Source organism: Xenopus laevis, chromosome 2L (assembly GCF_017654675.1).
Source record: "Xenopus laevis strain J_2021 chromosome 2L, Xenopus_laevis_v10.1, whole genome shotgun sequence".
Taxonomy (NCBI): Eukaryota; Metazoa; Chordata; class Amphibia; order Anura; family Pipidae; genus Xenopus; species Xenopus laevis.
Window position 1 is genome coordinate 104,453,734 of NC_054373.1, and position 14,530 is coordinate 104,468,263.

General features: G+C 36.8%; 1 protein-coding gene across 7 annotated transcripts in view; it reads right to left on the reverse strand.

Annotated features, from left to right (window-relative positions):
• gtf2ird1.L (GTF2I repeat domain containing 1 L homeolog) overlaps positions 1–14,530 on the reverse strand; it is a 62,350-nt gene that overhangs the window by 25,858 nt on the left and 21,962 nt on the right. For 5 of the 7 annotated variants that reach the window (XM_041582272.1, XM_018246962.2, XM_041582271.1 and 2 more), the window contains 6 exons: positions 9,102–9,233; positions 5,968–6,109; positions 5,324–5,470; positions 3,917–4,100; positions 2,747–3,042; positions 1,010–1,099 (listed from right to left, as the gene is read on the reverse strand). In XM_041582272.1, coding sequence (XP_041438206.1) covers positions 1,010–1,099; positions 2,747–3,042; positions 3,917–4,100; positions 5,324–5,470; positions 5,968–6,109; positions 9,102–9,227 — 985 coding nt within the window. In that variant the 5' untranslated portion in view covers positions 9,228–9,233. The remainder of the gene's footprint in view (positions 1–1,009; positions 1,100–2,746; positions 3,043–3,916; positions 4,101–5,323; positions 5,471–5,967; positions 6,110–9,101; positions 9,234–14,530) is intronic. The other 2 variants (XM_041582270.1, XM_018246965.2) reach the window with 2 other exon arrangements.

Below are 14,530 nucleotides of genomic sequence, written 5' to 3' on the forward strand. Positions count from 1 at the left end.
AGTACAGTGCTTTCACTGTAGCTTGTTACGTGGCTTTTCTATGTGTTTTTTTTCTAAGAAAACCAAAGCTGTAGTTTCATTTTAATGAGGATTAGATTGGCATTTCCCTCGATCAATATTTATTCGATTGTTTGCTTAGGAATTGTAGCCACCTAAATAGCTCAAGTATATAGATTGTTATGGTTTTTTCTCTGCGATATACTGCATAATGTAATAAAGTGTAAATAATTCATAATATATAAATTCGATAAATTGCTCAGGAGGGCCATCATGTTATTTATAGTTGGAGGACCAAATCCACCAGTCAATTTTGATCATTTATAATGAAGATGGAATAGACAAAAAGTGCTACTGTTCAAATAACTCATAATAGCCAATGGGCAGGCAACAGTGGCATAATTAACATTGCCGCCTGTCCATGGGGTCTGCTGTATGATAGGTCCCTCCTCAGTAACATCTTCTTCTTCAACTTGTCTCCCCCCCCACAGAAAACGAGGATGCTGTCCCCTACTGAAGATATTTTGCAGGGAGGCTCTGTGACTTCACATGATGCTACTGGCAGGCAGGATTTATTGATCCCTATGGGTATACAGACCTGGGTAAACTTCAGGGATGCATCCAATCCAGGATTTGGTTTGGTTTTTGGCCTTTTTTTGGAAGGATTCCGTTGAATCCTTATGCCTAGCCATACTTAATCTGATCTTTATATTAACGTAATTTTCGCACACAAACAAGGTAGTAAAAACATTTTTAACCTCCCTGACTGAATATGCAAATTAGCATTTGGATTCAGTTCAGTATTCAGCTAAATCTTTCACTAAAGATTCCGTGTTCAGTAAAATCCCAAAATAATGGATTTGAGAAATTTGAAAAATTGGCAACTTTTATTACATTACCCCATTAGTAAAGTTTCTAGAGAAAATATCGTACAGTGTTTACATATGATCAGCACAAATCCCAAATATAACAGTGGCACAAAAAGTAAAATGTAATACCAGGATCTACATACCTGTTTTGTCATGTACTATTGAAAACAAGAGCCGTTTTGATGCATTGACATTCTGTCTAAGGCTGCCACCTGCTACAGGTGATTGCTGCCCTGAAAAGAAGTAACAAAGAAATCAACTTATGAGAAAGACAGAAAACAATTTACTGTCATCGGAAAAAAAAGTTTTTTTCAAAACGCATCATTTACTAGTGCTATTCCAGCAGAATTCTGCACTGAAATCCATTTCTCAAAAGAGCAAACAGATTTTTTATATTCAATTTTTAAATCTGACATGGGGCTAGACATTTTGTCAATTTCCCAGCTGCCCCCAGTCATGTGACTTTGCCTGCACTTTAGGAGAGAAATGCTTTCTGGCAGGCTGCTGTTTTTCCTTCTCAATGTAATTGAATGTGTCTCAGTGGGACGTGGTTTTTTACTATTGAGTGCTGTTCTTAGATCTACCAGGCAGCTGTTATGTTATGTTAGGGAGTTGCTATCTGGTAACCTTCCCATTGTTCTTTTGTTTGGCTGCTCGGGGGAAAAGGGGAGGGGTGATATCACTCTAACTTGCAGTACAGCAGTAAAGAGTGATTGAAATTTTTTCAGAGCACAGAGTCACATGACTTGGGGCAGCTGGGAAATTGACAATATGTCTAGCCCCTTGTCAGATTTCAAAATTGAATATAAAAAAATCTGTTTGCTCTTTTGAGAAATGGATTTCAGTGCAGAATTCTGCCGGGGGCAGCACTATTAACTGATTCATTTTGAAAATGTTTTTTCCCATGACAGTATCCCTTTAAAGTAGTGGTTCACCTTTAAGTTAATTGTTTCATATGATGTAGATTAGAATGACTAATTCTAAGCAACTTATCAGTTGGTCTTAATTTTTTCTTTTTTATAGTTTTTGAATTGTCTTCATCTTCTGACTATTTCCAGCTTTCAAATGGAAGTAACCCAATCTAAAGTGATCTACAATATGTAATGAAGTGATATGTTAAGGCATATATTATAGCTACAAAAAATTGAGTTAGACGTGTCTGTGGTGATTAAGGGTAGTTTTAAGCCAGTGACTACTTGCTAGGACTATGGATGAGGAGGCACTTTTCTGCTATTCAGTATCAGTGAAGATATATTCAAGCCAAAATGATATCAATTCCTGTAGCACACATTCCACCATCCCAACATAAAATTCATAAATGCCTCCCTCAGGCTGAGTTCCAATTTAATTTCCCACTGCCACGCCACAATCTGTCCTACATCCCTTTCTGAAAATGTGCCAGCCTTTGGCTACAAGACCCAAAAGAAACCTGTATATAAAATCCACATTACCATAATGCCGGATAAATCCTGCTACTATTCTAAAATTATGAAATGTGCTTTCAAGGCAATTTTATTACTCCTTAGTAAAATATTATTTCTTAATGGGCAAGTGTGCCCTTTACTGCATACCATTTTTGCAGTGAAATTTGTTTCACATGGGTTACCCAATGGAACCATGAGGGTCAGGGCACATGCAGATTCGGGGAGATTAGAGGCCCGGCGACAAATCTCCTCTTCTATGGGGCGACTAATCTCCCTGAATCTGCCTGAGTGCCCTGACCCTAAGAATATAAGAGGATCTGTAGTTTAAGTTTTACTCAGCACATATTTGCCCAGCTCTCCAGCTACATCAAAACATTAGATAAAAAAAAAAAATAAGGGTTTCAATGCCATCAAAAATGGTGGAAGAGTTGAATTCCACCAAACATAGTTGATTACCACAGCAGTCTGAGAAGTCATGATTATTTTCAGCTGATGGCCTGTGAACCAGCATTTGATTGACTGCATTTGTTCCAAGCATGTCTGAATGATCCTCTTGCTTTATCTCCAGTGAAATCTGGTTAGGCTGGGGAACACTGTAAGGAAAGTTTGAAGTACTGGAAGGATGCTCTTGATTAGGCAATCTCTGGAGTCTGGGGCATTGGCTGGTGTCTGGAATAACCTTAGTTGCTGTTGTAGGTGGGCTATTCAAATCTGCACAAGGTTTTGGCTCTCTGGTGGATTCTTCTTTACGTCTAGGTATAATGAAAGAAGGCATTACAAATGCTACTACATTTGTAAAATCATTCATTAAATTACTTTTTTTTAAACTGACATGTTTTAATGATTTTCATTGCATTTGAAATGGGTCCTCCGCTACCTGACGTACCTCATTATCAATGTTAATATGTTAATACATAACTGATAAGGATGGGGGATCAAGGAAAGGGAAAAAGAATACATAAGGTTATCATACATTTACAGTTACAATAATTATATGTATTATTATTATTACAGCTATATTGATCATGATCTGTCAAGGTTACTGGTTATTCTCTGAACATGTCATAAAATTACTAAATGTCATTAGTACAGGTATGGGATACGTGATGCAGGAAACCCATTATTCAGAGAGCTCAGAATTATGGACTCCCATAGACTCCATTTTATCCAAATAATCCAAATTTTCAAACAATTATTTCATTTTTCTCTGTTATAATAAAACAGTACCTTGTACTTGCTTCAAACTAAGATAAAATGTATCCTTATTGGAAGCAAATCCAGCCTATTGGGTTTATTTACTATGTACATGATTTTCTAGTATCCAAATTGTGAAAATATCTGTTATTGCCCCAGGCACTGAGCAATCTGCACACAGGTCTAACACCTGTACTTGAAAATCTTGTAAACATTAAATAAACCCAGGTAAACAGCTTTGAAGCCCTGAATCATTACTGTTATAGAGATGCTGGACCTTACATCTGGCACAGTAAGTTCAGTATATAATATACCGTATGTCATTTCTACCCATATTCACTTTTACGGTTTAGTTCTCCTTTAATTCAAATTATCAACCCTTTTCCATTTATTTTGTGGTATATTAGGTATTTTTGAAGTTTTAAGACTTACATTTTCAGCTTGAATCTGATGTTGTGGCTGTGTTCTAAAATGAGTATCAAACTTTTAAAGTCATATTCTGTAGGTTTCCTGAAGCTGATCCCATCAGGCAAGCCCAGGACAACAACTGATTCAGGCTCCTTCGTCACCTTCTCATATGGCACAGGAACAATATTAGACTTACCCAAGGCCTCACCTAAGAAAGCATTTAAAAAGAGGAAATTCCAGCAAGCAATTTGTAGAAATGGGCATGAATTCATATTAAGTGTATGTACTCTAATCTGATTGTAAGTTCTTTGTACATTTGTTCCATGACCTTGATAAGAATTCTAAAGTCCTTACAATGTAAGGAATATATAACTCCAGTATTTTAAACCTTGATTTACTTTTGACTTTTTGATGTGACATTTGTTTTTCAAAAGATGTTACCTACATCTCACATGTGAAAAAACCTTCTGCAGCAATTCATTCCAGTGCTGCCAACTCAAGGGTTAATTAAAGGAAAATACATTTTAAAGCCGGTAAATGTAAAAAAATGTTCATGCTAAAACACTTTGGAAAATGTTCTGTAAATTCTGATTATTTACATAAAAGTTTTTAGAAATCATTATTTCCCCTTTTAAAATGCATTTATTAGGTAGGGTACATTTACGAACATACCTTCAACACTGCATTAGTACAGTAACCCAGTAACACTGCATTAGTACAGTAACCACTTAACAGTTACATTATTGTATTGCACAGCTGACCAATGAAATATAATTACTGATTGCTATAGGAAATTCCTACCTATGTCAAAAAGTTCCATTAAATATCAATCTGTTTTGTTCAGAAATGTTTGACAGTAAGCATTATGTAAGTTATTATGAAGCTAATTCCTTCACACAAATATCTGTATAGATATGGCATCTATTATCCAGAAACCTCTGAAATGAGGCACAGCCATTGACAATAGTGTCCTACAGAAAAACAATTCTCCCTTTTTAAAGGGGTGGTTCGCCTAGTATGTTATAGAGTGGGTAATTTTCTTTTCCCTGTTATAATAAAATAGTGCAGGTATGGCTTCATTTATTCAGACACCCGTTATCCATAAGCTCAGAATTACATTTTTCTTTATCTTCCATAAACTCAGTTTTAATCAAATAATTCAATTTTAAACATTCACACATTTGTTGGTTCAAGAATAAAATTCTAAATAGTAGAGGGAATTATTTACAATGTAAACAGTGTAATATAGAAATAAGTAAACCATAAAAAACATGACAGAATCCATTTAATATTTCATTTTTTGCTTTGTAATCTAAACACTTACAGAAACACTCTGAAAAACCTAGGTTCAAAGCATTCTGGATAACAGATGCTAATAATTTCTGAATTTTAAAAAGAAAACTAGTTGGAAATAGTTGAGTAGTATCTTACTATAGAGTACTTCAAAGATCTCTTCAACCATCTTTCTCAGAAGGTAAATATCTGATGTTGGGCCAAGGGGGACTTTCTGGATATTTTGAATGCAGTCCCTATTTCTCCTTTGGGCCTCATTTTCTTGGTCCTTTTTATGGGAACCTACTATATAAAAAAAACCACACACACAGAAAATTAGCAAGTATCGAAACAAATTACATATTATATATATATATATATATATATATATATATATATATATATATATATATATATATATATATATATATATATATATATAAAATCCAAAAAGGTAAGGTGCACACTGGGATCCTTTGTAGCTTTTTTTATAAAAAGATAAATTTTATTCAATACATGTTAAAAAGGAGGTCTGTATATATATATATAAATATATATAGCACAATATAACATTGATGGTTGAGATGCTATAGGTGTGCATTGTAAAAAATAAATATATTGCTTATATGAGCTGAATGAGCAGTTGTATATATAGACTACAAGATAGTTTTAAGATACCACTGCAGTTCTTATTGTATCCTAGTAAACTATGATGTTGCAACGATGACATTCTTTAACAATCGGAAACCAAAACATCCACTTTATACCAAGAACAATGACTTACACTAATATCTAATACTTACCACAAAAACGCTGAAAATCTGCTCGAAGTTCTTTTCTAGAGTTTAAAAAACATCTTCCTTTCTCTGTTCCCACTACAAATGCACTTTCTTCATGAAGAGCGATACAGGCCACTTCGGTATTAAGTTTAGACAGAGCAGTGCACTATGTGTGGAGGTGGGAGACATGGCAGATTTTCCATTAGAGAAAAGAAAAATTGGCATGCATACTAAATGCTTGATATATCATTGTACTATCAAAGTTTATTGCGCTTAAACAGGTTGTGGAATTACTGGCTAGGCCAATCTGAAAAGAAACTTTTAGACCAAGATCAGCATAGGTATACAGTAGCTTATTCCATCTGCACAATACAAAAGCAGAGCAGCTTTAACATTTTTAAATCAGTAACAAACACATCCCTGCATAATTATTAAATGGCCACATAAAAAGCACAATTTCTTCAGCCTATTAACTCTTATTGAGTCCTTGTGTAACAATTTTAATGCCATAATTTAAAGAAGGAAAGGTGAAATCAATGAGGGGTATCAACATTTAGACAACCCCAGTGATTGCATTCAATTGTATTCACCTGATACTGGTCCTGTTACCACTGTCCTTGCAGGGGGTTCTTCTCAGCAAGCAACACAGAGCCTAACTTTTGGCACCCCCACTGATTAAACCTTTGCTTCTTTAAATTAGCTATTTTTGAGCAATGACACTGTTCTTGTGACATTGTAATAGCTATTAGTGCCGTGTTACCCGTGTAAGAAGTTCAAGCTGCTGTAAACCACTGGAAAGTGTTGAATAAGGCTCTGGACTGCATGATCCCAAGAATTAGGCATCGGAACCTATTATTTTGGTTAAAAACTTGGGATCAAAACATGTGGCTTTCTACCTTGTGGCAATGAATGATATATAAAACAGTTTCTTTAAGTTTAAATGAATTGCATTAAACATTGGCAAAAATGTGGTTTATTTTCATGAAGGATATACACACTTATGAAGGCAGTAGAATTCGTCAGCAAGTGTATTTGAAATAATAATATTTTGTAACCAAGAAAAAAGAATGCCCATACTGCATTTTACTTGGGCTTTCATGAGGTTTTCCAATCCACAGCACTGTATTAAAATATATAAATTTATTGAAGCTATGGTTTATTTTTTGATGGGTCTAACACCGGTTGCCAAAGTATTATATTATGTTGATATAATTAATTCATGGAGACATTAGATAGTAATGTGATATTACTGGTTATCCAAGTTACATATCTTGTGATCTAAGGTTTAGCTCTCTCCATCTCTACATTCTCTAGGGCTCATTTACATACACAAGCACAGTTGGTGGCCTGCAATTTTCGATTCAGTCAGTTCCCTGTAGAACCCCTTTTATTAAATGTACATGCATTAAAATGCTTTCCTTGTATTTCTTTATAGTTGTGCTTGATGCTGCTAAGTTCTTCCTGCCTTCCATTCCAAAGCAAGTGCTGCTGCCCATTTTGACTCAGGAGCTACCACCACCCCCACACCAGGCAGAAGCTTGAGGGTTCACTTCACGATCAGCATCAATAGGCACAGATGTCACTCACACACAGAACATCGGGAACCGATGTCAGATAGACTTCCATGCAATTGCATATGCTTTGCAACAAAATGAACAGGAAGATATTTTGGAGCACCACCCCGTTGCAACCGACATGAAAATGCTGAATTGTAGGGGCACTTTGTGCCAGGCCCAGAACTAGGGGTAGGCAGAAGAGGCAGCTGTCTATGATAGGAGGGCACTGGGCAGCTACCTCTAAAATCGTCTTCTGCCTATCCCTACACCATGTACGCACCCCTCAATCTTACTCCCCTTCCTTCCCTCTGTCACCCACCCCTTTGTCATTCTCCCCTCTTGTAACCCTCCCCTCCATTGCTCTTCCTCCTCTCCGTCGATCACCCGTCCCTCCCTCCCCTCCATCACTCTCCCCTTCGTCGCAGTCGAGCGTGACTGGACAGGTTGTCTAGGATGACCGGCCTGGTCCGGTCCTGCTTTGCTCCCTGCACTTGCAGACATAAATGAGCCCTTATGTCTTTGTCAACATTCCACCTTCCACCAGTCCCACTGTGGCTTTGATCAGAGTAATATCAGTAATATCAAGTCTACTTACCTGTTAGAAATGAATACTATTCTCATGTGACTGTTGGCAGTCACATGAGACGAGAGTGCACCTATGCGTGCATTTTGTTAATTTTCTTACCCACCCATAGAGCTATTAGTCGCCTGGTTGACAAATTACACTGTGAGCCATTGCCTCAAAAAGACACATTTAAATCCCTACTAGTTTTTTTCTCATTGGCCACATACAAACACAACAATTAGTAATACTAGTTGCATTTTAAACTATATATATATATATATATATATATATATATATATATATATATATATATATATATATATATATATATATATATATATATATATATATATATATCTATAATAGAATTAATAGTATTTATGAAAAATTTATAAAAAAATAAAATCGGTTATGCTAAAAAAAAAATCCAAAAGGGATTTTGCTACAATAGACACTAATTGCCAGGACCTATAATTACTTAAAACAAAAAAAATGCAATTCTAATAAAGCAAAATATATACACATTTACATGAAAGTTTTCTTTTCTTGCATATACTAGGAAACCACTGTTTCAGGTAGCTGACTGGTTAATTTAATTTAAGGATAGCAAATCCTAGCACAGACAGCTTTGCAGCAATCAATAGAGGTCCTGATACTTATTCCTAAATCATTCCTTGCCTGTAAATTCTAAACAATTAATCATGTCAAATGGGCTTTTTCATCCTACTCTGACTAAACACAATATTGCTAGCTTTTCTCTTTATAACAGAGAAGGATGAGGTTGCTCAATTCTTTTGAGTATACACTGTTAGGTTCTTTCTCTTCATTCTGGCTTAACCTTGTCAGGCCTTCACTGTAATTACTTGTCAATTGGAAGCAGGCAAAGCACATTGTATTATTTTCTGCAGAACAGCTGCTCGCTCCCTCTTCTACTTTATGATAAACATAAGGGTTGCAGCTCTTTTTGTGATCCATCACTACAACCGCCAAAGGTTAGCCAAGGTCACAGATGCATGCAAATCTCAAATAAAACTTACCATGGAATCTAAGGCAGTTACAAGGCTTGTGATAATCTCATTCTTTCCACCAGGGAGTGATGAAGGCCATAGATCAGGTCTAGAGTTGTTCAATGATCCTTCATACTGCTTTCCTGCCAGAGCCATATTCTTCTGAAATGGAGACACGTGGCATTATTGATCAGTCATCCTCTATAACTCAATGACATATTACGGATCCATTCAAAAGCACTGTTTTTTCTGAGACATAGCATATAAGGGTAGTCAGAGGTTTCATTTGGAATTCCTACCATAATAACCTTTACCCCCAAAAATCAAGTTGTAATTCAGTGTTAACAATACACAATATTTAAAGGATTTTATGGATAGGAAACCACTTGGGGATTATTCTCTCTCTAACAGTGCAACATTTATACTAGGGATGCACCGAATCCAGGATTCGTTTCAGGATTCGGCCTTTTTCAGCAGTATTCAAATTCGGACGAATCCTTCTGCCTGGCCGGACCAAATCCAAATCCTAATTTGCATATGCAAATTAGGGGCAGAGAGGGAAATCACGTGACTTTTGGTCACAAAACAAGGAAGTAAAAAATGATTTTCCCTTCCCACTCCTAAATGCATATGCCGATTAGGATTCGGTTCGGTATTCGGGGTAATTTTTCACGAAGGATTCAGGGGTTCGGCCGAATCCAAAATAGTGGATTCGGCGCATCCCTAATTTATACTCATTTGTGAAATGGATGGCAGAATATAAAACTGTATTATCAGAAAGTGCCAGGGGAAAACATAGAAGAACATTTTAAAGACCCAGGGGTATGCTTACATGAACTAACACTGAGCAATAATTGCCTCACCCATAATGGGAGGCAGGAGCGTAACTACAGAGGAAGCAGGGGTGGGCTAGGAGGTATAGGGGGCCCCATTAGGCCCAATATATATATTTATTGGTACAACAGGATAACCTCTGGATATGTTGGGGCCCTAACATTAATTTGCTGTGGGGACCAGTAACATCTAGTTACATTACTGATGGGAGTATCAGACAGACCACCAGATTCCTTTATTTCAAATTATGAACTTTGACTTATAAGTATAATAGTTATTTAAATTCAACTGTTTGTCTAATTTTGTTAAATTGGCATTTATTATTATTATTATTATATTATTATTATATACATTATTCATTGTAATTCATGTGGTTTTATATAGAAGAAAACTGGGAATGAGTACCAAGAACATCATGAAACTACCAAAGCCCTGTCTGCAATACAATTTACTGGAACAGCATAATTCATTCTCTCAGAAAACTGGAAATTAAAGTGACCAAGAACTATTGAAAAGTAGGGTGGACTTTCTTAATGTCGAGACTGGGAAACGAAACAACCTTGGAAACCCAGCAGAAAGGCACGGCGTCTAGCCAAAGAATGAGCATGAAGCAAGGAAAACTTGATTTGCTACGCAGACAATCACTGTGGAAACCTGCTGAGGCTTAAAAGGGAGAATCAGTGAGCGTATTTCACTGCAGACCCTGGCATGGTAGACTCATCGAATAATCCTCATTACCATGAAGATCTATATCTGAACAGAATGCGGAGAGCAGAACTCTGACTTTCATTGTGAAGGTTATAATTAAACAGAGAGGAGAATAAAGCATATTCACCCACTTTCGCTATTAGACAGTTATGAAACAATTGATCTTATGTATACACAGCCAATGCTAGAAGGAGAAATAACCGAACTAAAGGAGCGGTTCTGGTTCTCATTTGTTGCTAGCCATATATATGAAATAAAGGGGAGGTTGTTGGGCTCACTTGTTGCTGGCCATAAATGAAGACAGATAAATGAGTGCAAGAGATTTAAGAGATGAGGTATTTTATAAGTGTGAATGTGTGTTTAGATCTGTAGATTTAGGGCATTCACAAAAGCAACAAAAGTACAGGTGTAATAAAGGCAGGGTTGTACGTCTCATCTTACTACAGAACACAACTATAGTAAAACACTTAACAGGGTTGTTCACACTTTCTTCAATTCAGTTATTTTTAAATTGTTCCCCAGAAATAAAGACTTTTTTCAATTACTGACCATTATTTATTTTTTACTGTTTTTCCAAAATCTAAGTTTAAATGTGAATGTTCGGGTCTCTGGTGTTTGAGTCTGGCAGCTCAGTAATTCAGGTGCACTCTGAACTGTTACAATTTTGCAACATTTAGTTGATACATTTCTCATTAGAATCTCTATTGTATCAATTCTAACAGCTGCCTGTAATGAAACCCAGAGATTCTGCTCAGCAGGGACAAAGATAAGAAATGTAATGTGTCCATTTAGAACAGTTTACACGGTCGGCGACCCCCCTCCCCCCAGGGCTGCTTCAGAAGGTGAAAAATTACACTTTACACTTCAATATTAAAAAAACAGTCACACATAGAAAATAGCAAATCATTGGAAAAAGTTGTTACTTCTTGTGATCTACCTGAAAACAGCTAGTTTGAAGGTGAACCACCAGACGACCATTAGTAATTATTCATAGTAAATTAGGAGAATTATGCAATAGATAAACTGCATTATTTATTCCCAACTCTGTCAGCATAGCTAAAATACCTAACCCATACAGACATAGACCATGCCATTCAAATAGGGACCCCTCACATTTCAGCACCAAATAGTACTCTATAAATACACTTAATTCTAGTGCGCACTCCAATTATCACACATCAAATTGTGGTAACAGTAGTAAACATAACTAATAGTGTATGTAAGAGTAAACATAACTAATAGTGTATGTAAGATCCCCAAATTCAAAGTCAATTTAGGAATTAAATGTGATGTGATAAATTTCAAAATCCTCATAATCCCATTTTACTTTGAGAATGACATTAAGGGGCATATTTATCAAGAATCGAATTTCGAATTGAAAAAACGTTGAAATTCGAATTCAAAAAGACCAACTGAAATTAAGTCAAAGTTTTTTTTTGTCAAATAGGTCCGTTTTCGGCCAAATTCGAATTGCATGAATCGAAGGAATAGCGCATTTGATCGAATTTGATTTGAAGTTTTTCCCCCAAAAAACTTTGACTCCCCCAATTGACTCCAAATGGGTTCTAGGAGGTCCCCCATAGGCTAAAACAGCAATTCGCCAGGTTTTAGATGGTGAATGGTCGAAGTCACATTTTTAAAGAGACAGTACATGATCATTTTTTTATTTTTTTTTTTAAATTCAAATTGAATTTGGACTATTCCCTAGTCAAAGTACACAAAAAATAGCTCGAAATTCAAATTTTTTTCATTCGAAAATTCAACTCGACCTTTGATAAATCTGCCCCTAAAACTGAGCACTAGTCCAAACCAAAGTCTGCTATGATCACACAGCACTTCCAGATGCCTCAAGTCTCGAGTTATTAAAGGATTTTATTTGCTTCACTATTAAAAGTCTGTATACGTACACAAGCAGTGCCCAATAGTGATAGGCAAATCTGAACCTTTTTGCTTTTCCAAAAACTTGTAAAGAATGCACTGAAGTCTATGGGCATCAATTTTTTTTTGTAGCAGTACAATTTTTTCACCCATTGGCGTCTATGGGTGTCATTTTTAAAATCACTCATCACTAGTGGCAGTCAGACACATGATGCACCATGCGGTTCCCATTCCAATAGTGGAACTCTTTCACCATATACTTAGATTCTCTGATGTGTAGCAAAGTCCCGGAGCACAGATTAGATCACCTGCAGGACACAAACAGGAACGCTTTGACGACCATTTCGCAGACAACTCGGCTTTCTCAGCTTACTACTCTAAGGGCTAGTCCACACGAGGAGATTCGGGGAGATTTTGTCGCCTGGCGACTAATCGCCTCGTCTTTTGAGCAACTATCTCCCCGAACTGCCTCAGCATGAGCGATTAGTCGCCAGGTGACAAAATATCCTCGAATCTCCTCGTGTGGCCTTACCCTAAAGCTTGTTTGGGCACTATGGCTATTTACTATACTGCCTGTCCACCTGGATGTGTATGCCAGGTCTTCGTACCATTTGAACACTTTCTGGACTTGAGCAGACCAAGGACCATACCCAATGTCCAAATTAAACATAAACTTGATACTTTAAAAAACACCCTAGGTGCATTCACAGGCCTGCTCTCTCTCTCTGCCTTTGAATGTTTTTAAAATAATAGATAAAGTTCATGATTAATATAGACATGTGTATGGTTCTTCATCTGCAAAAGCCTGCAAAAGCCTTGAGAGAGTGTCTACTAGGGGCAAAAATCTGACAGGTGGCAACCCCTAGGGGGTTGAATTGTAGTTTAATTTAATTTAAGTTCTCGCCTGAAAACCCAGACTTTTTCTAATTATCATGCGAAAACCAGCACAGAGCACATGTCAAGAAAAATCTTCAAATTTAAAAGGGATATCTGACATTGACTTCTACATGACCATGACAGGTTTTAGAGGGGAAAAAAAATTTGCCCCTAAAATTCGATTTTTCTCCCTAAAAAGCTCGACCAGAAAAAAAAATCAAGGCTTCATAAAAAGTACCCCTGAGTTCTCCTGTATGGAAATTAGGGATGCACCGATTCCAGGATTCGGTTCGGGATTCAGCCAGGATTTGGATTCAGCTGAATCCTTCTACCCAGCCGAACCAAATCCTAATTTGCATATGCAAATTCGCATATGCTAATTAGGGGCGGGGAGGGAAATCACATGACTTTTTGTCACAAAACAAGGAAGTAAAAAAAGATTTCCGCTTCCCACCCCTAATTTGCATTCGGCCGAATCTTTCGTGAAGGATTCGGGGGTTTGGCCGAATCCAAAATAGTCGATTCGGTGCATCCCTAATGGAAATGGAGCTGAACAAGTCACTGATTACAATCACTGGGACTCGTTTGAATAGCTGATTTCCATTTCCAGTATTAATGTCTCCCCACATTCTCTACAATCCCTGGCTAGCTATAATGTAGGTTTAACAGATCACTTGAAGCTTCATGGACATGTCTAGATAGATAGTTAGAAGGGCTGCAGTTTAATTCAAATGCAATCAGTGCCCTGCAACATGCATTTATTAAACGTGTCCCTGAATTTTCAATGGTCTGGTAACCTTTGTAGTAAGCATACAACCTGAAAGTCCGCGCATGCTGAAACTTGCAACCAAATTAAAAAAAGATGTTTTGGTTGCTGTTCACAGAACATTACTTCACTACATGAAGAGTAAGAGCTGTCATATTGCTGGCCTCTAGTCAGGGATTCTGCTTAGATTGCATAATTACCATAATTAGGCGATGCTTCTGCCATTATAGCTGGTCTCTTCAAGCATTTCAGATTTGCTTCAGCACAGTTAAGCACCATAGCAATCCCCACACAAATTCATATATTCATGCAGTGGAGACTCATCTCCAAATGATCTGTCGAGTCAAATAAAAATCTATAGGTTTGGTAATGACCAGCACTCCCTTGCTTTGGGTAA